Source organism: Elephantulus edwardii, unplaced genomic scaffold (genome assembly GCF_000299155.1).
Source record: "Elephantulus edwardii isolate Elephantulus edwardi_28Jun2011 unplaced genomic scaffold, EleEdw1.0 scaffold00098, whole genome shotgun sequence".
Taxonomy (NCBI): Eukaryota; Metazoa; Chordata; class Mammalia; order Macroscelidea; family Macroscelididae; genus Elephantulus; species Elephantulus edwardii.
Window position 1 is genome coordinate 5,501,587 of NW_006399848.1, and position 25,682 is coordinate 5,527,268.

The window sequence follows — 25,682 nt, forward strand, 5'->3', positions numbered from 1 at the left end:
GGTTGATGGGTACAGTTCTGTTGTGTGCAATTGATAAAGGTCAGGCATGGCCATTCCCACATGATACTTTCTCTTTTTTTCAGTTGGTGTCAGAAGCAGGTTGTGATGTGATGTGATGTGATGGCTCTAGACTTATGGAAATAACAGATTTTGTAAGAAGTTAGAGGTTTGAGAAGTGCAGTTGATGCTACTACAATGGAAAGGAAAGCAGTTTTTGGCCTGAGAAAAGGTCACAGGCCCCAGACTCTATGTGCATGGTGTGGTTAAAACGGCCTAGGGGCAGAGATTGAAGTTGAAATTGTTAGTTCCTTGAAAGATTTATGTGTCAGAGTTTTTGTTTACTTAACTTTATGAACATTGCTATTTCTGGGGTGGTGGTTGTTATTGATATAATAATGTTAAGATATACAGTATAAATTATTACTGTTATTGAGTATTATTGAATCAGGACTGACTCATGGCTGACCCTCCAGTGGGTTTTCAGAGGCAGTTAATCGCACTGGAAGAGATTGCCCATCCTTCTCCTGTGGACTAGCTGACAGATTCAAACCACATATATTTGGGACTGCAGTGCAAGATCTTACCACTAAGCTACCAGATTATTACTAAATACTGTAAAGCTTAACAGTGTATAATCAGCCCAAAGGGTAATGCTAATCAGACATACTAAAAGAAAAAGAATTGCCCTGAAGAATAGAACTAGAAGACATGGTGCTTTTCCTGAGGGATGATTAAGCCCCACCCAGTACTGTAAGAAAATTTGCATTTGAGTTGATTTATGATAAAAGGAGAGTTGAGCTGTGGTGCAGGAGAAGAGTATTGCTAGGAGAATGAACAAGTTTGTCCTGGAGAGAGTGAAGCCAGGCTGCTCCTGGGAGGCAAGGATTCTGAAGCTTCGTCTGACATGCTTTGGACATGTTGCAAGGTGGCATCAGTCCTTAGAGAGAGACATCATGCTTGGGAAGGTGGAGGAACAGCTCATGAGAGGAAGACCCTTGATGAGATGGATTGATTCAGTCACCGGAGTAATGGGGATAAGTGTGTCAGAGAAAATAAAATTGGCAAGGGATAGAGTAGGGTTTAGGTCTATTTGTACATAGGGTTGTGATGGGTCACAGGTGACTCAGGGCACATAACAACAACAACAACAATAGACTCCTTGGACTTCAGAAGAGATGAACATTTAGAAGAAAGAGACCTTTTAAAAGTGGAACCAGCAGTTTGGCTTCTCAGGCTGTGTAATGACCCTTTCCAGGACTAGAAGTTACAGGGAATTGGAAAGTATGTTCACTCTTGGTGACTGCCTGGATCCACTGGGGTGGAATTAAGAGACATGTGACAATTAAGAGATAAGCTGAGTTTGGACATGTTCCATCAGCATTGTTGACATATCATACACAATTACATGAATAAGCACAAAAAATTTGCTGACTTTGAGAAGCAGAGAGTCACGTGGGTCTCAATCTTGTTGACTTGGTCCCAAGTAGAGGCTAAGACTGAATGAAGGGGCCAGACAATCTGGAACATGGGAAAAAGTGTGGACTCCTGAGTTTGCAGCTGATACTCATTTGGACCTAGCATTGGCTGGCTTGAGATGAGTTGACTAAAACCCAAGAAGATGTTCCATCCGGTGGGCTAGTGTTAATTGCTGCAATGTGATGGTTTGTTCTTGACTGGACTTTGCTTATGGATACAGATGCTAAAAGTTCTTACTGGAATGGAAGATTCTTCAGAGGAAGGAACATTCTTGTTTCCTCTGAGTACTGGCTTGACAGGAATAGGCAAATCAAGAATTGACTTTCTAAAATGGAGGATTTTAAAGCAAAAGACATGAAGTTCCTGACTTACACACTTTCACAAAGATAGCTAATGTATAAGGACTTATTTTTTCATATGTGAATGTTAATGGATAGGAAAGCCAGAGAGTGGCCTATGGAGTTTATCTTTCAATATGACTTTTCCTAACCATTGTTTGACTGTGTGACTGAGGTGTATTAGCTTGCCCACAAGGCATGTGGCCAGCTACCATTCCACAGGAATTTTGGCCAGTCTTAACAATCTACAAGGCGTTTAGCTAGTCTCGCCAATAAATTGAAAAGCTCTAGCTGCATAATTACATCTTCTCCTGCCGGTGAAGAAGAAACAAAGCTCTCTCTGCCACCAGAAAAGAAACTTCACCAACAGAAAAAAGAGCAATCATAGTCGAACTAGAGATCTGAAGTAAGATTATTACATCACTGGGACAGGAGCTAAAGCCTTTGCCTTTGGACAACTGGGGGTGGGATGCCATAATTTATAGGACTGAGAACTCTATAATACTGGCTAAGACTCAGAGGGTAGCAATATTGGTAGGACTGAGAACTTTGTAACTTTGGCCTAAAGCCAGTGTCAGGACTGAGATGAGCACATTTTAGGAGCATTCCTGACTGTATTCTGCTACTAACTTGGATTATAACCTTTTTTACTTTCCTAACATGGTTCGTGTGGTCTGTGAGTTATCACATCAGATATTGAACCACTTAACCCAGTTTATTGGTGTTGAGAATATTAGAAAGAGATATGGGAGTGTGGGAGCATGACCTCATGGGAATTGCTTTTGTGTTATTGACACTGTTGACAGGGACAGTTCCTCATTATGAAGTTGATAAAGGTTAAACATGGCCATCCATATATAGCCCTTGCTCTTTTTACAAAACCCAAGAGAGGTTCTTTATTTTCACTGACTTCCAATCAATTTTGTCTTTATCTGTGGTGTTAGAGTACTAAACATTGCATGGACGGCCAAAAACCAAACACCTATCTTGCAAAGGGTACAGCCTAGGAGAGGCTATTCCTTGGAGAGAGACATGATGCTTGGAAAGGTAGAGGCAAATTTTTAAGGAGAGGAAGACCCTAGACTAGATGGATTGACACAGTGACTATAGCATTGTGGTGTAATGTGTCAGCAAGTGTGAGGATGACATAGGATAGGACAGGGTCCAAATCTGTTTTTCATAGAGTCGCTATGGGTCATCCTTGACTTGACAGCACCTAACAACAACAACAAGGGTGTTTCAGCTATGAGTTAGTTCCAGTTTAACAACAGTGAGTGAGTATGAATGAATACAGTGAGTAAACTCACTGCTCTATTCTGACTCATAACTGACACTCCACTGTGTTTCTAAGACTGTAAATCCTAATGAAAGGAGACTGCCATCTTTTTCCTACGGAACACTTGATAAATTCAAACTAGTGGTTAGCAGTACAACATACTACAAGTTACACCACCATAGTTCCTAACCTCTAGAGGTGGGTCTAAAATGTTCTATTACAAACCTAGGATTTCCCCACTCTTAATGAAATGTGCCCACCCTAAATTAAGCTCTGGTGGCCTAGCGTAAGGAACTGTACTGCCAGTCTAAAGACTAATCCACCAGCTCTTCTGCAGGAGAAAGATGAACTGTCAATTCCAGTGTGATTTATAAACCTGCTGGGGGGCCAGCTATGAGTCATTTCAAACTGGATGATACACAACAACCAATTATATATATTATTAGAAGGTCAGAGATATCTATCCAAAACACTGGATTTGGGGGTTTTTTTATATCTATGTTTTAATAAGATAGGAACTAAACCAACAATTCAGGTAACTCAAGGAACCTCAGAATATAAAATATATTATCACCTTGTGATACACAATTGGAAATATGTTACAAAATTACTTTGAAAATTTCTATGTCAGAGTGCCGAGTTTCCACTTTATCCTGTAGGTAACGTTGTAAATCAAGATTTACTGTTTCATGAAGTTCCAGTATTGTCAGAATTCAGGATATCTGTATAAATCCAAAGTCTTTTTGTGGCAGTAGATAGAGAGTGGATGAGAATAAAAGTTACACAATGGATTACATGGCTAGGTAGATGTAGCACAGCACTTGGTATTTCATTAACATGTCATTTATTCATGGCCTCATATCAACAAGAGTGACTCTTCTAATTCCAGATATCTTATTCTAAGTAGAATAGATTGACTTTTTAATAACCATCCTTTCTTCTCTCTTTAGGGGAGTTGGGTGCATCTTTGTTGAAATGATCCAAGGAGTTGCTGCTTTTCCAGGAATGAAAGACATTCAGGATCAACTTGAACGAATATTTCTGGTAAGTTCTTTTTAAAGTGCTTTTAAAAGAATTGGTGCATAATTAGTCACCTAGCGGCAGAGTCTTCAGCGGTCAATGGGAAATATTCATTGCAAATTTATTTATCACATTTAGGTCCAACAGTTTTGGAGTTTTGAGAAAGCAGATATTAGATATGTATTATATTTTTAAATTGTTTCACATGAATAATATGATAAAATGATAAGCTCAGTTGTAATCTGTGAGGTAGTATAGAAAAATGGTTTAAAAGTGAGGGCTCTTAAAGAATCTCAAATAATTGTTGCATATAGCCTCACTTCAAGTAGCTAGAGCTTAACTCCATTCCCTGTTTGAGTAATTGACAACTTTATTTCAACAATTAGAATGTGGTAAAGAGTAAAATACTAACTTTGTAATTGACAATGATTAGTTCTCTTGATAGCATTTACCCTTGATTTGATGTTCTAAGAATAGGACTTTACCCCCCATAGTCTCCTATCTAAACCATAACTTTTAGTATACTCATGAGACAGATATCCCACAAACCCAGACTGAGGAACATGCTTCCAAATACCGGACCAGGACTCCTTGGAACTCTCAAGGTTTTCAAATGCAAGAAATATCTGGGAAACTGTGACAGCCCAAAGGATTCTAAAAAGATACTGTATTGCAGCTAAATGCAATGAAGTATTATGCATGGGATCCTGAGACTGAAAAAGTATGTTACAGGAAAACTGATAAGACCAGCATAAAATGTGGACTTCGGTAATACAAATGTACCAGTTCCTTAGTTTTGATGGATGTTTACAACGACTGCCTTATTTTTATAATTTTTCTCTTGATACATTTGCCTAAAACTATTATAAAATTAAATGCTTGGTTTCATTTTAGAAAAGAAAAAATTACAAAAGTTAAAAAAAATTCTGCAGTCACTATCTGAAATTCATTGGGTCACTATGAGTCGCCTGCAACTCGACGGCACTTAACAACAACACATCTGAAATTAGTTCTCTGTCACTTTTTAGCTGTGTGACCTTGGGCAAGTGACATAGATATATGAACTTTTTTTTCTATAGGATAATAATAGTACCTTCTGCATAAGCCATACTGACATATAGCCTTAATTATCACAAATGGAAATATTCTTTTTTTAAAAAAACATTTTTATAATAATATTTTTCTTTTAATTGTAATTTTAACTAAATTTTACAGAAAAGGTTGATTTTCATTCATTCATTTTACCTACTCTCCCTTCCTTACACCTTCCCTAGTTCACTTAAAAAAATATATATTCATTCATTGTTGTACAATCACCTCCTCTTTCCTCCCCCAGTCCTCTTTGCAATACCTCTTATGGAATTCTTCTTGGGAGCTCTGGTGGCCTGGTGGTAAGAAATTGCACTGCAGTTGAAATACACCAGCCACTTCGTTGGAGAAGTCCCTACGGGTCGTCTCCTCCCATACAGTTTACTGCTGCTGAAAAGGCACTGGAACGTCACCCATGAGCCGTTCCTCCTGGATGGCACTCAGCAAGAAGCTGCTCTTGTCCTGCAGCTCAGCAGTTGTCACTTTCAGATGTTCATTGATAATGTGCAAAAATAGTAAATTTTACTTACCGTTGTCAGTCATGATTGTGAAATGTCTGATAATGAGATAGTTGATAAGTGAAGAGTAGATGTATCCTTGTCCCCTCCCCCTTCATTAGAATAAAACTCTTGAATGAAATAGCTGGACACAATTTAGTATGGTTTCATCAAGAGACGTGCTTCATGATTTGTCATTCATTTGAATTATACAGCAACAAGCATTAAGTTTGTTGTTAAAGGCTATCCAGTTGATTCCAGTTTATGGCAATCCATTATACAACACATGAACCCTTCCCCAATTCTGATCCTCACAATCTCCCCTATGTGTGAATCCATCTCCTTGATAGTCTTCTTCTGCAACTTTCATGTGAAGTATAAATATTTCATTCTGTAGAGTAATATGACTTAACCCTGTCACTACTGTGTGTTCATCTACAAAATTCACCTATATGATACCTGATCTTCCTGTACACTCTCACCAGTGGACAACAGCAGTGTTCGTAACAATGTCCATTTCATCAGTTTGGCACTGTTGATTTCATAGAAATGGAATTGTTCTGCTTCTTTCAGTTTGACTTTATTAAAATTATTTTGTTACCTATAAATCTCTGCTGTACATAAGGTTTTCAAGGGCCAGTTATATTTGAGAAGTGAAGCAAATCCTTCTTCCTAGTCTGTCTTAATTTGAATGTTCACTGTTAGAAGAATATCTGACAGACAAGCATTTTACCTACCAGATGAAAGACACTTCCCTTCCAGATAACCAATACATTCACTGCCAATCTATCTCCCAGACACAAGTGACTTGTCTCTACCCTTTCCCTGCTACATTCCATTCTGTGGTCCATCTCTTGTTTAGGAGGATGTAAGTCCAAATCCCATGTTCCAACTTCAGAGAAAGATTTTTGCTTGAGTCTGTCCTGAGGGAAGATCCTGGCCACAGAGCTCCTGCTAAGTTCTGGGAGTTACTGTCTCTGTGTACATTGCTGACACAATGTGATAATTCCAAGGTCTGGACAGGTCTGTGCTAGATCTGATACTGTTGTAGTGTTCAGCCATCTGGCCTGAGATCAGAGAGAGCTCTCAGATCTCATCGTGTGTAACTCCATGGGTTCTTGACATTGTGTGCGTGAGGAGGCCACTCAGTTAGAAATGCAGACCCTGAAGTAGATTTGATACTGAAGATATCCTTTCCCAAAAGATGAGATTAAGGTAGCTGATCCCCTTCTGGGAGAAAGGTGTTACCTGATCAAGGAGATTAGACAGAGCTCTCAATCTATGTCAGGGATGCATCCTGTTCCCATACCTTTTCAATCTGTATGCAGAACAGATCATTTGAGAGGCAGGGCTTTATGAGGATGAGTGTGGGGTCAGGATTGGAGGAAGACACATGAACAACCTGCAATATGCATATGACACAATTTGCTTGCTTTAACTGAAGAAGACCTGAAGCACTTGCTGCAAAAGGTTGGGGACTGTAGTCTTCAATGTGTGTTGGAGCTCAACATAAAAAAGACAAAGATTCTGGATAAATTATGTATATTGTATTGAAACAGATGAGGGAAAGAACAGATTAGAGGTGATATATGATTGAGTATTATGGTTAGCACAGGGATCCAGAATTAAGGTTGCATAGAGAAGTGTACTCGGGGTGGGGGGTGGGGGGAAAGGGATGGGGGAATTGTATACTAATGAAGGAATTTTTTTCTTTCTTTTTCATTTGAGGAGGGGAGCAAACTGGTGGGGAGGGGGGGGCAGGGAGAAAAGTACGGTAATGAATGAAAGGAAATCCAAAACCTCTGTAAATATCTATAAAAATTAATAAAAAAATTAAAAAAATAAAAAGACAAAGATTCTCACCTCTGGGCCAATTGGCAGCATTGGTGGAGAAGAGATTGAGGTTATTAGCAATTACAGCTTGCTCGGATCCACAATCGACACTCTTAACACCAGTGGTCAGGAAGTTAAAAAACGAATTGCATTGGGAAAATCAGCTGTCATGGACATCTTCAGAGTGCTGAAGAGCAGTGATTTCAGTCTATATACAAAGGTGTGCCTAATCCAGGCCATGGTTTTCTCAGTTATGTGTTATGCTTCAGAAAGTTGGACAATGACTAAGGGTGACAGAAGAATAGATGCCTTCAAGTTGTGGTGCTGGAGAAGAGGCTTGAACATACCATAGGCTGTCAAGAAAACAAATAGATCTGTCTTAGAGAGGGTGAAACCAAGTCACTTCCTGGAGGCAAGGATTCTGAAGCTCCATCTCACATACTTTGAGGGGACCAGTCCTCTCTGAAGTCATGCTGGGAAAGGTGGAAGGACAGCACAGGAGAGGAAGACTCTCAATTAAATGGATTGACTTAGTGACTAGATAACTGGGATTGGGTCTGTTGGAGACAATGAGGTTGTCTTAGGGTAAGATAGAGTTTAAAGCTGTTGTACATAGGGTTGCTATGCATCGCAGATAACTTGATGGCACATAACAACAACTACCACCACCCAAAGAAAAGGGTATTGTTGATGATTTTCACACATAAATATTTTTCTATGTAGGTTAAAAAGAATTCTGTCATATTTTGCATATTATTTTATAACTTTCCATTTTCCCTTTATATTATTTTGTAAATAATTTTCCTTGCAGCAAATCTACAAACTAATCACCATAACTGGTTTTACTAAATGGATAAGACAGTTCTCATTACAGCAGCTCTATATTGATGATTTGTTTACAGATTTTCCCTATTGTGTTGCACAGTTGTCCTTTTAGAATGAAATAATTGTTATATTAAAAGTTTAGTAAAATAAATTTTCAGAAAATTATTAATCCTCACATACTCATCTATTTAAGCTATTGAAAATATTTATTTTCCTCTGTTCCCAAGAAAAAATTACCATATAGAAAAAATTTATTGATCAAATTATCTTAAGGAGAAGTGGTGCTTATGAAATTGAGTTTTCTTTGGTGGCCTAGAGGGTAAGGATCTGTGCTCACCTTCACAACAGGTGGTTTGAAGCCACCAGCTTTTTCATGGGAGAAAGGTAGTCTCTTCCAGTGTAATTTATAGCCTCTGCAAACCAGCTGGAGGGTCAGCTGTGACTCTATTTCAACAAATTGTCTCTTTTTTTGTATTTTATGACCCATAGCAAATATATAACATGTTTTCTTTTTCCTTTTTTTCCTAAAGCATATCTCAAAATAGTCATATTTTTAATTAATTTAAAGCTCTTGTATAATAGTAATTAGAACCTTGGTGATTCTCAAAGTAATGTTTTAAACCAACTTAGACTTTCTTCTCTTCTTGATAGCTATGGGGCAATAGTTACGTAGTTTAGCGTAATGTGAATTAGTGCCATGCTAAAATTGGTAATATCTCCATGTGCACATTTTTTAGCATGAATTTAAAATGAAAGTGTATCAATGAGGTATATTCATATAGCAGTAAAACCCAAAATATCAGTTTCATGTCAGTATATATTGCTTACAACGTTTAAAGTTTTAAATACTGTGATTTTTTAAATTTCTGGGTAATGCCATGCTATATTTCCTCTCCTATGTATATTTTGCTATTATTTCTTAATTCTATGGCAGTAATTTCCACCACTAGATTAGCTCAGAGACTTCTGAGCTATGACTGGGCTTTTAATAAGTCAGAGAAATAAATCATTGTGAATTTCCCATTAGAATATTGATACACTAGATGGTTAAAACACACACACACACGCCCCTAAATGCAGATAAAGATCTTAATTTATGGTGATAACTTTTTCATTTACTGCAGTTATTTCACATGTGTAATGCTTTTTACAAGTAAAAAGGGCCTTTGATAATTAGGAGATAAAGATCGTCAAGATAAAATGAAGTTATGTTTTTCCCTAAAGGCTTACACATGACTTTAAAAAAAAAAAACAAAACTGAACACAACAACCCAAAAAACCAGAGAGAGAAAAATCTACACACTTCTTTTGACAGTAAATGTTGCTATCTTAAATATTTTATTTCTCTACTGGAATGTTTGAAGGAGCCCTGGTGACTGAATTGTTTAAAATTTCAAATACCAACTCTATAGCACATTAAAGAAGTAAACCCTCTTAGGCTGTATGTGATCATTTGAAGAGGAGCATTTGCAAACCCCATTTGATTGCATCACTGGGAAAAGAAAATGCTTTTCCTTGGTGACCTTTTATGTCTGGTCTGAAGAGGAATGACTATTAAAGAGTGATTAAATGCACTTTTAAAAGGCTTTTTAATATAAACAATCAGAGTCTTTACTAAAGCAGCAGCGAAATATCTAGCTTCAGGGTAAGGCATTGCCAAGGAGCTAATCAACTCTGAGAAGTCATGAAATGTGGCATTATTTGGTTTGTTTTGTGTTTTTAATGCAAGGATTAAGTCCATTCATTTGCCTCTGAAATGAATACCAAAAGATGGTTAATAACTTTGATGCACAAAATTAATAGCATGTCACCCAAGATAACTAATATAATTAATTCCTGCCCACAGAGTCGTTATAACAAATATAAAAAGGGACAAAGATCAGTCTGTAAAAAGCATTTATACTTTAAAGTTTTCTGGCCACCCTTTCTTGTTTCCAGTTTCGGTAGAAGGAAGCAGGGCAGGGTTTTTGTTTGTTTTTAACACGTCCGTTGATTTCCTTTCTGGAGCGGAATAATTGTGATCATGTATACAAGGTGAGCTGGCCTCACCACATCTCAGTCTCTCAACACGAAGCCATTTCCATTGAAACCGGGATGAAGGTAAGGAAGGAAAACAGTGGTATTTTGACAAATCATTTTTAAGACATTTTGAATTGCCAACTGAATGGGCACCTAATTCTTTGAGCAGTAGCTCTGCTCTTAGTTGAAAGAGTTATTTATTTTTATTTCTTCAGCATTACCTATTTTTAAATGTGGCATGGTACATTCAGTTCACCTCCATTACTTACAAAAATGAACAGTTGATGCATTCATCCCAGTGAATGTATATTTAAAGTGACAAAATCAGAACTAATAATAATTAAAAAAAAATCACATTCTGACCACATTGTTCAGAAGTGAAAAAAGAAAAAAACAGAAGTCTGCTTAGTGGAACCTTGGGAATATGCTTTTTCCCTGCCTCTGAACAGCTGAGCAAATGGCACAGTGTGCTTGCACAGCTGTCGGAACTTTTGACAGATGCTTCTGGATTTCGGAGGCTCATGACCCAGGACGTAGCAGTGAGGACAATGGAGCCAGCAGGACTCGATCTTCTGGGCATGTCCTTGTTCTCCCTGCCTTTGAATGTTGTAACCCTGGGAAAGTCCCTTTTCAACGTCTTCTTTCTGTTTTGCATCAGAATTTCATCCACTAGTTGTGTGTTAATGTATTGCCTATTACTTAATTAGTTATTATAATGACTTTTTTTCTGATCATCTATATACATGTCATTAATTCCTTTTGTATTTTTGTTGTGTAACTTGTGTAAATGTTGATAGTTGTAGAGGGGCTTCAAGCCTATTGTTCATAGGGTCGCTATGAGTCATGCTCTACTTGAAGGTAGTCAACGACAACAACCACCACCATAGAGTCAGACCCGACCCGACACATGACTGACCCTCTGACGAGTTTTCAGAGACAGTTAATTGCATGGAGATTGCCCATGTTTCTTCCGTGGAGCAGCTGGTGGATTTGAACCATGTCCCTTCAGGATTGCAGCATAGCTACTTGCTGCTAGGCCACCTGATTTATTCATATAAATGAATTATGTAGAATTTAGATGTGCATATGTCAGATGAGCCACTTGCAACTTTAAACGTTGCTATTCACCCTGATTTTTTAAGTCAGATTTTACTAAATATAGAGACATAGCTTGCAGATTTGATTCCTACCCTGGGTCGATTTCTGACTGCTGCCCGTATCTCTTATCTTTGACTCTGCTTCTGATATTTTATTTGAACAATATTCTTGAGATTTCATGACTGGCAAGGGCAACCTTACAGAATTTAGGAGGAAATAGACTCGGTAGTTATTACCAGCCAGTAAGACGAACCATTACACATTTAAGGTTCAATAATGATTTTACAGATTTGTTTCATAATTGTTACTGGGTTTGCTTCAGGCCTTCTCTACACACTTCTCCAGCCTTCACAGTGCAGCACTTGGTGGTAGATTGCAAATGTGAAGGAATGCTGTGCATTGTGTCTACCTTGAAGTGCAGGATAGACCATGTTGAACCTATATGGTTAAGAATGGGGTCATAAACAATTCATCAGTGCACTAAAAAATCAGCAATAGTAATTAATCTGATATTATTTAAAAACACTGAACTCTAAGAGTTAAATTTAAAAATATAGGTGCTGCTTCTAGAATTGTGCTGCTTCTAGAATTGTGCTGCATAGTATTTTCTCAATGACTGATCTTCCCAGATTCCTCTGAGTAACTTCAAACCCCCACCCTTTTGGTTAATAATCAAGTGCTGTTAACAGTTTACACTACCCAGGGATTTCAGATCTTAAGTACTGGGTTCTAATCTAGATTTCTTTGTTTTCCTGAAAAACTTACCTTGTCTGGTTGAATTTCATTTTCATTTTCGTGTCTGTGAAGAGAGAGGTTGAATGAAATAATTTTAATGTTTTCTTTCCCCTCTAAAAATCCATAGTGTCAGTACTGATTCATTTCGACCCTGTAGAACAGTTGACTTGTCCCAGTGAGTTCCAAATACTATAACCTCTAAGAAAGAGAACTACCACATATTTTCTCATGTAGTGGTTGATGATGAGTTCTAACTATTGATCTTTTAGTTAAAAACTATTTTTGTCAACAACACAAAACCAGTTCCCATGAGGTCAGACATGTCTCCTACACTTCCACACATCTTTCTAATCCTCATTCTGTTCTTACTGCTTTAATGGGTCCCAAATCCATTGTTATAGTTCACAAACAACACCAAACCATATTAAGGAAGTCAAAAGACAATAATTAAGATTAGCAACAGAATACAGTAAGTCAGAACAGCTTCAGAAATATGCTCACAGGCACCTCAGCCTTCAACCTTGCAGCTTCAGGCTCCCAATCTTGCCAGTTGTGGCTCTTTCTCCCAGTGCTCCAACAAACTTGGTGAACAGTTCCTAACTCTGGTTTCATGATGTAATAATCACAGTGTCAGCTTGACAATGTCAAGTCTCTGGTTCTTTGCTGCTGGCTGCTAGTGCTGCTGATCCCATAGGCCTTGGTCTGGCTGGTGCAAGAATATCTCTGGCCCTGAAGGCTGTGCTGCATTCTCTTGCTTTGTCTTTGTTGGTGGTGAGATTCTCAAATTCGGCTGCTGGATCTGTTCAATTTAATGGCAAGACTAGCCACTCCCCTTGTTGTTGTTGTTATGTGCCATCGAGTTGCTTGCAACTCATAGCGACCCTATGCACAGCAGCCCTAAGCCCTGCTCTATCCCTGGTCAGGTCTTTAGTATCTTGAATTCTTCCTTATGCTTTGGCTTCTCTGCACTCTAGTACAATCATCAGAGTTTCTTCTGACATCCATTTTGGTCTTTCATTTCTCTTATGCTTTGTAATGACCGTTTGCACTCTTCCTGGATGATACATTTGACATCCTCCCACAACTCATTAGGTCTTTGCTCATTAGTGTTCAAGACCTCAAACCTGTTCCTGAGATGGTTCTGAAATTCAAGTAGGATGAACTCAAAGTCATATTTTGGTCCCCATGTATTCGGTTTAATTTTCCTCAGCTTCAGTTTGAACTTGCATATGAGTAGTTGGTGGTCTGTTCCATAATCAGTTCCTGGCCTAGTTTTCACAGCTGACACTGAGCTTCTCCAGCGGTTCTTTCCACAGATGTAATTGCTCTAATTCCTATGCATACCATCAGGTGAAATCCATGTGTACAACCTGCGTTTACGTTTCTTATAAAACATATTTGCAATGAGTAAGTCATTGATTGTGCAAAATTCAATCATTCTGTCTCCAGCTTCATTTCTGTCACCAAGTCCATGTTTTCCAACTGCTGGTTCTTCTTCTCTGTTCCCAATTTTGCATTCCAGTCTCCCATTATTATCAGTGCATTTTGATTGCATATTCAATCAATCTCCGACTGTAAAAGTTGGTTGTCTCTGGTTGTTGTTGCATATATCTGAATGATAGTGGTATTCACTGGACTTCCTTGTCAGCATATGGATATTATCCTGTCACTCACAGTGTTGTACTTCAACTATGAAAGCAACCCCATTTTTTCTCACCTTTTTATCTCTGGAGTAATATATCATATGATCATCCGACTCAAAATGCCCCATGCCAATCCATCTCATCTTTCCAGTGCCTAGTATGTCAATATTTATGCGTTCCATTTCTTTCTTTACAATATCTAATTTTCCTATGTTCATGGTTCTCACATTCCATGTTCCAGTCACTAGTGTCTTTTTACAACTGTTCCTCTTCCTTTGTATTTCCATACTTGAAAGTTATGCCTCAGTTGCCCTCTCTGTTAGTCTGTGTGTGTTCTGTTGTACATAGGGTTTTCAGAGGCCTGCTGTTTCAGAAGTGGATGGCCAATTCTTCTTCCTTGTCTGTCTTAATCTGAATGTTCAGATTTATAGGAGTATCTGACAGACAAGCAATTTATAGAGCAGTGAAAGAAAAATCCCTCATTGTGCAGTTAACCATTACTTAAAGTACTGTCCCTGCCCTTGGCCCAATGTCTTGACCCACTTATTTCCCAGCTCCACCCTCCATCAGGATACCCCTCCACTTCTACCAAATCCCTTCAGATTTATCTTCCATTGTCCAACCCTTGATCTGACAGCTTGTATCTGAAGCTTTCTTGGCTTCTGTGTTTCCAAACACGTCAGCTGTAGACAATTTCTTATGCTGTGACCAGTGTCTCTTAAGTTTAGTGGTTATGTCTCCAAAGGGAGGGTGATGTGGCTCGAACGATCTTGGCGCAGGCTTGGGCCTTTTGTACCTGTAGGCGGGGCAAAGATTTTCCCACGAGTCGCTTCTCTGTTGGCTGGTCCCCAGTTCTGTCCACATGGATTCTTGTCTCCCCTGTTCTGACTGCACGGATCCCTCTGTCTCTCCTCTGCACATCCCAGAAACGATCTTGGTGCAGCCTCAGGCATATTAGGTGATTGAAAAAAAACATAGTTTGGGCCTGGTGCACCTTAGTCCTCAAAGTGACATCCCTGCTGGTCAGTATTTTTATAGATGTCCTTGAAAGCATATTTTCCCAATGCAATATGTGGTTTGATTCCTAGACTGTTGTTTCCAAGGGCATTGATTGTGGATTCATGTAAAATGAATCCTTGAGAACTTCAATCTTTCCTCCATTAATCAAGATCTTGTCTACTGTTCCAATTGTGAGGAGTTTTAATTTATTTATATTGAGTCGTAATCTTTCTTGAAGGCTATAGTTTTTGAACTTGAGTGCTTCAAGTATTCTTCATTTTCTGCAAATAAGGCTGTATCATTTGCATATCACAGGCTGATTCTGCTGCCAAATTCTTCATATCTTCCAGGGCTAGGTGGCTAAGTGGTAAGGAACTTCACTGCCAACCCAAAGGGAGGCTCAAAACTACCAGTTCCTCCACAGGAGAAAGATAGGCAATCTACTCTAGTGTGAGGTACAGCTTCTGAAAACCTGCTGGAGGCTCAGCTATGAGTCAGTTCCAACCCGGGGCAATGAGAAAATCCAAGATGATTCACAGCCAGCCTGATGCCACAAACAATAAGTCTCTTCTGTTTCTTCCCATGATGTCCTGACCATATTTACCTCTTCAACTTTCCTCTCCCTAGATTGAACAGTTCAAGCAGTTTCCAATTCTTGTGTTTTGTACTTAATTTAACCACCTCTCCACTTAAGGATCCCACCTCTACTTACTTAGATTCCACAGTAGGTGATTATTTCCCTTGTGCCAGCTGTGGGGCCAATCTTGTGAAACTGGTTCTTTTCTGTGCTCCATTGTAGCCACCTTCTGTTAGAGCGGAGGCCATGTGTATCATTCATCTTTTAAGGGACTGCAACAATGGATGTTCAAATACAGCAATGATTGTGAGGATGATGCAAGATAGGGCAGAGTTTGGCTCTATTGTCACTTTGAGTCTGAATTAACTGGAGGGCACCTGAGGACAACTTGATAGTGGCTGGGCTACCAACGCAAAGTTAAGTGGTTTGGCTCCACCATTTGCTCTGAAGGAGAAATATGGGCTATCAACTCCCAGTTTTGAGAGAAGTGTCAGAAATGCTGAAATCATATTTTAAAACTATCATAGTAATTACAAAAATTTTCATGAGGTCATTTCACCAACTTGTGCTGATAAATAGCTTTATTGGGAACAAATGGAATTTCTAAAACCAATTTTTTCCAGCTCCCACATTTATTGTGGTTTTCTTTCTGTTCCCTGCAGCCTTGCAAACATTACTTCTCATGCTATAAATATGAAAGTGTGAATTGTCACAGAGTGTTACTTGGTAGGTCATGAGGTCCCACATTAGCTCACCCTCCTTTGCTTCCTTTTGGCCTAACAAGTTCTCAGACGTGTCAGACTGAAGGAGATGGTGAAATATTGTCACAATGTGACAGCTCTGAGGTGAGTGAGGTGGTGGTGACACATCCAAGCTAATTCTCAGAAGGTTGTCTGTAAAGTACATTTTTAACTTAAGTCTTACCTTTTTTCCTGTCATTTGCAAAGGGATTCCACACATAATCCTTGTATGCCTCAGAACATTACATATGTTACAGTTTATTATTGGCTGTAACTAAAATGTCTTTCAAGGATCTTTACCTCCTGTTATGTTTGTTCTTGGGTAATACCCTCCCTTTAAGAATGTGCTTAATCAAATGACTTGCGTTTAATAAATGTCATTAATGTTAGTTGCTAACAATTTTGTTACAACTTTCAGTGACCCAGTGTTCAACAGAATGAATCATTGTCCTGTCCTGCACCATCTGCAGTCATTGCAATGCTTGAGCACTTTGTCTCAATGATTATATCAATCTCTGTACTTGAGGCTTGTCTTTTTTTTTTTTCTGACCCTCTACTTTCCCAAGCATGATATCTTTCTTCAATGACCAGTATCTTCTGAAATCATTTTTATCTTATGTAGAAGAAAGGGCAGGTGTCTTTACTCTTGTTTTCTCACTGAGGAAATTTATATAAAGAGATAACATGAACATAACTAAGAAGACATGGTTCAATAATTACCAGAACTAAGAATAAAACCTAAAACAGCCAACTCGTCCACTGAAATACTCTTTTGTATGGTATTCATTGTTTTGTTCTGATTCCTAACCAGATGTGTGTGTTACAGTGAACTGGGAATTACTTTCCTTACATACATTCTTAAGAGTCTCTGAGGTGGAACATCTCTAAGTAATACAAAGGGAAAAAGTACAAGCCTGTTTTGATTAGTCCTCTGAATACAAACCCCTGTTCTGAAATATACATCTAATTCTCTGAAATGTGATATTTTCTGTTCTGATGCAGGAGCACCAAAAATCCTAGATAAATGCAGTCATACAATCTAGAATATAAAGATACATTCTGTCAGACCAAGTCCTGTTTTTCCTATAAAAATTTATGCTTTTGGTATAACTCCCAAGGAATCTGCCCATTTAAAATTAGTGTATTTGATGTTTATGTTCACCTACCCTTGCATTGTGAACACTGTTAGGCCCCTATTATTAGAATCTTGTGTACCAGCAAATGAAGATCTGTAATTATCACACATCAGAGCCATAACTTCTTTTGCTTGAACACTTGATTAACATTCTGTTTCCTGCCCTCATTTTCAGTCTACCATTTCTTAATGCCTCAGAAGACTTAACCCTCAAGATAAATCTGTCCAGACTGTTACTCCTTTTGTGAAGCATGAGTTCATTTGCAATCTGACCTTGTATCATCTCCTATTCAACATACTGTTAAGGGAGAAAAATTACCTCCCCAAAACAAATTCTATCCTCAATTGATTTCTCATGTGTCATTATTACATATCTGATAGAAAGCTATGACTATTAGATTAGAATTTATCAGACAAAATAATCTGCACAACTCATTGGAGCATGTCCTTTAGAAAACAGTTTTATTCTAAATCAAGGTAACAGATAATCTGGTCTGGGCACAGAATTTGCACTCTTAGTTGTCCCTCTTAACAATGACAGTCTTCTATTTTCCAGATAGAGTGGAGTTTATAGCATTTTGTACTTTCCCTCCCAGTCTCTTCATTTGTAAATTTAGACTGCCAAAAAAAAAATGTTGAAAACGGTCTCTCTTTTTAAATGAAAACATTCAGTGGGTACCTTTGTTAGTATGTTGTTGTTGTTGTGTACCATCAATCACAACTGACCTGTAGCTAACCCTCCAGGCATTTTCAGAGGCAGTTAATCACATGCAAGGAGATTGCCCACCTCTCTCTCATAGAGCTGCTGGTGGATTCAAACCCACATGCCTTCAGAATTGCAGCGCATCTTCTTGCCACTCGGCCACCTTTTCTTAGGATAGTGTCCATAATATTTCATTCAGTTCATTTAGATTTAAGTTCACTTTGAATCACCTCAGAGATAAACATTACCAGTGAACTTGAGTGTCTGCTGCTGCTGCTTGTTATTTGTCAGAACCACCCCTAGCTGACCCTCCAGAAGGTTTTCAGAGGAAGTAAGTCTCGTGGGAGGAGCTTGCACATCTTTTTCATGAACCAGCTAGTAGACTCAAACCACATGCATTTGGGTTGGCAGTGCAGTTCCTTACCACAAGGCCACCAGAGCTCTGAATATCTGCTTAGCACTAGAATGTTCCACAGGACAAATACTAGCATTTCATAGTTTAATTTTGACTGATCCCTGTTAAAGTGAGAACCCACTTAGTCTTGTATCCTGTTCTTTCAAACCTCTGTGCTTTTATGCCTGTCAGAAATTCCATTTCTTCTATCTCTGATGTTTGTCTTTCTAATACACTCAATGTTTCTTCCCCTAATGGATTTAGGCTACCCAGTTGAGAATTGTTTTCCCTTTGAAGCCTTATTTCTTTGCTGTCACCCTTCAGTTTCTACATGGAACTACAGTTATTTTAGTAATGCAGTTTAGGACGCTTAGTGTGTGGAGTGAAGGAAAAGGAGTCCCAGTGTCGAGCACGCACTAATGTGCCCCCTGATACTGTTCAGCATTGACTGAGGATAGTAACATGGCAAGGAGCTATCTGACAAAACTCACTGTCATCGACCTAGAACCAACTCCTAGCTGACCCTCCGGTGCGTTTTCAGAGGCTGTAAACTGCAGGGGAGAAAACCGCCCGTCTTTCTTCTTTGGAGCAACTCATGGATTTCAGTTTCTAGCTTTCAGATGACAGCAAAACTACTTAACCACTAGGCTTCTTTCTTTAAAGATTAATATTTGGGAGAACTCTGTGGGGATGTTTTTAAGTGCCTTTTAAAAAAACTGGTTTTATTCTTTATTTAAATATAGACATGAGTTCTTCTTTTCCTCTCATATTTTTTCCATCTGAAAAACTTTATTTAAAAATTCTTTAACAAGCATAAAAGGCAACATATTAAGATTTGAAAAACAGATGGTAGTTACATTAATCTTCTATTGTTCTCTCGGGCTTGGGCATGTTTTACTTTTTAAAAATTATTTTTTATTTTATATTGGTTCACATATAAAATTAATATACTTTGTGTTTCACACATTCCTCTATTCACATTGTATTTCATACAATCATTCCTCTTGTATTTTTCTGATTCAATACAAGTTCCTTGTGGAGGATAAAATTTAAAATTCAGATGCAAACTTAATTTTATTGATGCCCAAAGTAGCAAATTTTTATCAATTTCTTATTGTTAAGTGCTGTCGAGTCATAGATGACTCATAGAGACCCTATGAATTAAAGACCTGAACACTTATATAACTTTCATCTTTTTTCCACATTTATAGAGTTTCTGGAGGCATGCTATTTCAGAAATGGATACCCCTCCTGCTTCCAAGCTTGCTTTAATTGGGGAACTCCACCAAACACTGTCCGCAATGGGTAACCATTATTGCATTTGACACATCAGTGTCACAGTGTTCAGCATCACAGCAACCACGAGCTACCTCTGTACATCAAATGGACAGACCAGTGCTATACCACTTAGAAGAACATTTGACCAAACATGATTAAAACCAGGCCTGAGGGCCGTCAAATGCAATGATTCCTATGAAATCTATCAAGTGAGTTCCATGTATAAAGTCACTGTGTTGTTTTTTTTTAAAAAAAAGATTTTCAATTAATAAATTATGGAACAAGAAAATTTGATCATTCTATTTCCTGCCTCATTTCTGTTACCTGGTCTGTAACTTCTGACTATCATTTTTCCTTCAGCATTTCCAAATTTTGTGCTCCAGTCACCAGTTATTAATGCATCTGTATTGTATGTTTGGTCAATTTTGGACTGAAAGATTTGGTAAAAATGTTCCATTTCCTCCTCTTTAGCTTAATTGTGGGAGCGTATTTCTGAGTAATAGTCATATTAATAGATCTTCCTTGTATATGTATGGACAATATCCTATCACTCACAACATTGTACATCAGGATGATGTTGTTGTTGTTAAGTGCCGTCGAGTTGCAGGTGACTCATAGTGACCCTATGAAGGAGAGTCCTCGATGCTTGGGTGCCTTTCATCCTCTCTCCAGGTTCATAGGGTTTCTGGAGGCAAGCTATTATGGAAGTGGATGCCACTCCTCCTTCCAAACTTGTTTTCATCGGGGAGCTCCACCCCACTCTCTGTCCTCATTGGGTAGCCAACCATTAACACATTTCACACATCAGTGTCACAGTGTTCAGCCTCACAGCAACCAAAAGTGACCGCAGTTCAGCAACTTGTACACCAGGGCTATGCGACCTAGAGGAATGTCTGAACAAAAACAATGAAAGATGGCCCTCGGGCTCTTTTGGGCTTGGAGCCCTGTGCTGCTGCCTTAAAGCCTAGGTCACGCCCAGCTTGCCTGGCTCCTGGAGGCAGAGTAGTCCCTCACGTCCAAAAACTGCCACAACACCCATGCAAACAGCACCATGCTCTCTCTGGCAACTGGGCCATAGAATTTGAAATTGTCTTTTTAAACTGTAAGTGGAACACCGTTCTTCTTCTGTTTTTCTTTCCCAGCATAGTATACCATGTCATTATTTGATTCAAACAGACCAAGCCAGTCCATCTCATCACATTAATGCCTAAAATGTCCATGTTCATGCATTCCATTTCATTTTTCATGATTACTAGTTTCCCAACATGTTCCAACTATTAAAGGATGTTTGCAGCTGTTTGTCCTCATTTTGTTTTACTTCCAAGCTGGGCTCTACCTCTCCTGTTATAACTATCTCTATTTCTCAGTTATTCATAGCAAATATTAGTGCCCATGAAATGCATGACAGTGGGCTCCCATGAATTTCTGTTTTGAACTTGGTGAAATTCTCAATGAATTTTCTTTCTGTATTGATAATGGCACCTTGAGAGAATTAGCAAACAAGCAAAACACTTCAAATTGTATAGTTGTATAGTTCATTTCAACTTATAGTAACCCTCTAACAGATTTATGAAGCTGCAATCTATACTGAGAAGATTGCTTATAATTCTCACACAGAGTTGCCGGTAATTTCAAAGTGCCAGCCTTATTGTTAGAGCCTCACAAGTCACACACTGTGGCACCATGGCTCCTTTCTAAGGGAATTAGGAAGCTACAGTCATAACTTTTCATTTAATGGGCAATGCCTTGTAGTGGAAATTCTCTATAAATGTAAAGAACTAAGTCACGCAGAGAATAACTCATTTAATAATATTTTTTCTTTATATCTCACACTATCTGATTAGATGTGAAATGGGTACAACATTAACTTTTAATGAAGTTGCAACCTTCTCTCTAGCAAAGAGAATTTTAAATGAATGCAATGCGAATTTCATTCATCTTTGTAAATATTTAATTTTTACGAACAAGAGAGCATATCGTGCATAAACTGAAACAAAATACTATCTCCAAAGTTGATTCTCCTAGGTCAATAATAAGATTATACTTTTAGAATTTTTTTCTTTTTTACCATTATTGATAATCTACATGAAAAAGGAATGGACACTTAAGCGATCAAAATAGTTATTGCCTGACCATGTGCTGGAAACAGTAATAGGTGGGATATGGAAGGGTAGAAAGGAGCAAGTGTCAGACTTTTGAAACAAAGGAACTAACAATATTGTAATGGGGTCATATTGAAACATTAAATATCTGTAGGTGTTTTGGGGATGTAACAAAATTGTAGAACATTACTGATGGCCCCTATTTCTTTCTTTCAGCTGATAATGAATTGATTGACATGGGAACATTCATTTAGTTTAGGTTTGTGTCCACATTACTTTGAAAAAGATAAGAGCCAAACACCATACTGTCTGTCATGTAAAAATGCACTGACATTTTTAGAAGATGAGATGCACTTTTCCTTTTTTGGTAAAATTCTATATAAAACATGTTTCATGTTTGCCAAGTTGTAAGTAAAGAGCTAGAAGGTATTATTAGTAAAACGTGTCTTGGAGAATAAATCTAGCTTGATTTCTTGACTCCTGTCTTACATTGTTTTACAATAAGATATCACAGTGGGTTAAGTGTATGACTGCTAACCACAAGGTTGGCAGTTGAACCCTTTGGGAAAGAGGTATGGCAGTCTGATTTCATGACACAGAAGAAGCCTTATGAGATAATGATCAAGTCAGAATCAACTCGGGATGGGTTTGGGTTGAGTTATATTATACAGTGACTGTTAGAACAATGATTTTAAGACTTCTGTATAGTTACTCAATGTCAAGAAGACAAAGATTCTCACCACTGGACCAATTGGTAGCATCAGGGTTGTTGGTGAAGAGATTGATATTGTTCACAGCTTCAGTTTGCTTGGCTCCACGGTCAACACTCTTGGCACCAGCAGCCAGGAAATCAAAAGACCTATTGCGATGGGAAAGTCTGCTGTTAGGGACCTCTCTAAAGTACTGAAGAGCAATAGTGTCTCTCTGGAGACTAAGGTGCGCCTGGTACCCATGGTCTTTGCAATCACTTGTTATGCATCAGAGAGTTGGACAATGATTAGGGAGGATAGAAGGAGAATTGAAGCCTTTGACCTGTGGTGCTGGAGAAGAGTATTGAAAATACCATGGACTGCCAAGAAAACAAACAGATTCATCCTAGAGAGGATTAAACCAGGCTGCTCCTTGGATGCAAGGGTTCTGAAGCTTCGTCTGACATACTTTGGCCATGTTGTAAGGAGAGACAGGTCCTTGGAGAGGGACATCATGCTGGGTAGAGTGGAGGGACAGCGCAGTAGGGGAAGGCCCTCTATGAGGTGGATTGATTCAGTGACTGGGGTAATCGGGATGGGTGTGTCAGAGGCTGTGTGATTGGCACAGGATTGAGCAGGGGTTAGGGCTGTTGTACATAGGGTCGCTATGAGTCGCAAACAACTCGAAGGCACATAACAACAACAACAACAACAATATAGTTACTTATACCAGCTATATAGTTCAATCCACCAGCTGCTTTATGGGAAAAAGATGGCCATTCTCCCTTATATGCCATTAACTGCCTCTTAAAACACACCATAGTGTTGGCTATGGGTGGGTTCTGACTCAATGGTGCTCAACAATAACAGCAGTGTACAGTTAGTTAGGAAGCTCTAGTGGCCTGGTTGATAGGAATTGCCCCGTTGATCCAAAGTTCACACCTTGCTGGTGGTTCAGATCCACCCTGTCTTCATGGGGGGAAAGATGAGCCCTTTCCTCTGGTGCACTTTACAATCTTGGAAGCCCAGTGGAAGGTCATGTGACTTGGTTCTGACTCAACAGAAATGAGTTTGAGTTTTATATACTTCTCAACTGATTGCTCTCAAGTTGTGGCTGATTTCCTAGTTGACCATCTAGACTGTTTCTAAGAAACTGTAAATCAGATAGGAGGAATTAGAGCCATCTTTCTGCAGCAGAGCTGCTCATTAATTTGAACGTCCAGAGAGGTGACGTGTTTGGGTTAGCAGTGCAACTTCATATGGCGTAGGGTACCAGAGCTTATTTTTACTTATTTAGTTGATATTATTTGCCAATAAGATAGTCTAGTTGTAAATAAATAATACATAAAAAGGAGCTGTAAGATAGTCTAGGAGACTGATGACTTAGTGGTAAGGAATTGTGCTTCCAGTGCAAAGGTACATGGTTCAAACCCTCTAGTTACTTTATAGGAGGAGGATAAGCAGTCAGCTCTCATGCAGTTTACTAGCTCTGAAAGCCCACTGGAAGGTAAGCCATGGGTTGCTTCCGACTCTGGTACACAAGAAGATAGTTTGTTTTAGACAAAGGGTTAGCACTTAACAGCTATTGGAGAAAGCTAGTAACAATCAAACAAAACAATTCTATTTTCCCTATTGCTATATATGCATCTTTATAGTCTAATAATAAGTCATTAATTTTATTTATTAAAATGCTCTGTGGAGTATTTTTTTTTCCCTTTCAAGCCAACTGATTGCTATTCCTTGCTTTTACTGCATTAGAGAATTCAAACGCAAGTGATTGTTACTGTTGTTGTGTGCTGTTAAGGCTGAGCCAAGTCATAGCAGACCCTTGAGTGGGCTTATCAAGGCTGTAAGACGCATGGGAGGAAATTGTCCATCCTTCTGCCAAAAGCAAGAGAATGTTGAATTCCTTTCTTGAGCTCTGGTTGTATAGTCCATGGGGAGTTGCTCTGCTAATGCACAGGCCACGCCTCTCCTGTGGTTCGAATCCCCCCCCCAAGTGCTCCACAGGAGAAGGATGGAATTTCCTACTGGACAAAATATGCAGCCTCAGAAGCCCAGTGGAGGGTCAGCTGTGAGTTGGTTCCAACTTGATGACAGAGAGCTTTTGGACTTACCTTACACTTGTAACCCATTAGCCTCAAATGTATTCAGACTCACCTAGCTGCACCTCAGAAGAAAGGCTGGATGATCTGCTTTCAGTTTCATCTTTGAAAACTTGAGCGTCAAAAAGTCCAAGTCATTGCCATGAAATTGGAACCGACTCACAACTGGCTGAACCTCCAGCAGGTTTTCAGAGGCTGTAAATCTCATGGGAGGAGATGGCCCATCTTTCTCCCAAGAGCAGCTGGTGGATTCAAACCACTTGTCTTTGGGTAGGCAGCCAAACTCCTTTATTCACTAGGACATTTATTGGGTTTCAGTTCTGCTCTGCACAGACCAGCTCGCCATTAGCAGGCAGGGAATTGATGGCAACTGGAGGGGTTTTGACTGGTTATTATACTAAAAGAACCACAAATCTGTATTCTTTAGGTTGCTTCTGTTCCACTGCTCAGTATTTTACTTTATGTGATCCTGCCTAGAATCCAGCTGTCCTTCTCTTCTTTTTATCCACATTCCAGATTACTTCCACTGATGTCAGCCAAGCCTTATGACCAAGGCTTGTGTTTATGGCTCTGAGAGGGGGTCCAAGAAAGTACGGGGAGGCAGTGGCTACTCCTGCAAATACTTAAAAACATACTGCTGTTCACTTTGGTATCTGCAGTTCGTTACTGTCTTGCCAAGGACAGTCCTGGTTTTTTTTCCTTGTACATATCTCTTTCTACTCTCCAGTGACTTTTTATGCTTCAATTACTGCCTGTGATTATAGTTAAGGACATTATAAAAAGTTGACAAGGAAAACCCAATATAAGAATTTGTTTTAAGAAGCTTTTTGACAAATCCTTAAAAAAAAAAAAAAAGATATTTTCAGAGAGCTCTTCATGTTGAGTCCAACTTCAAGGGCAGCTCGTACAGGGGACGGTGTTTAATCTTTTTGCTTGCTTTCAAGAACCCTATCAGGAGATCAGCACACTAACCAAGAGGATTATGTTCTTTAAAATGAATGGATTTCTCAATCTTTGTTCATATTTGTTTGGTCTTCACTGGAATAAACTAGGAGTCTGCTAATAATGTGCTAGATTAGTTTCAGGAAATGTGTAACTAAATCCAGAAAGA

The 25,682-nt window shown here is 38.8% G+C and overlaps 1 protein-coding gene across 3 annotated transcripts in view; it reads left to right on the forward strand.

Moving 5' to 3' along the window:
- The window catches only part of CDK14 (cyclin-dependent kinase 14), a 691,509-nt gene that overhangs the window by 503,008 nt on the left and 162,819 nt on the right, over positions 1 to 25,682 (forward strand). For all 3 annotated transcript variants that reach the window (XM_006891459.1, XM_006891458.1, XM_006891460.1), the window contains one exon: positions 4,041 to 4,134. In XM_006891459.1, coding sequence (XP_006891521.1) covers positions 4,041 to 4,134 — 94 coding nt within the window. The remainder of the gene's footprint in view (positions 1 to 4,040; positions 4,135 to 25,682) is intronic.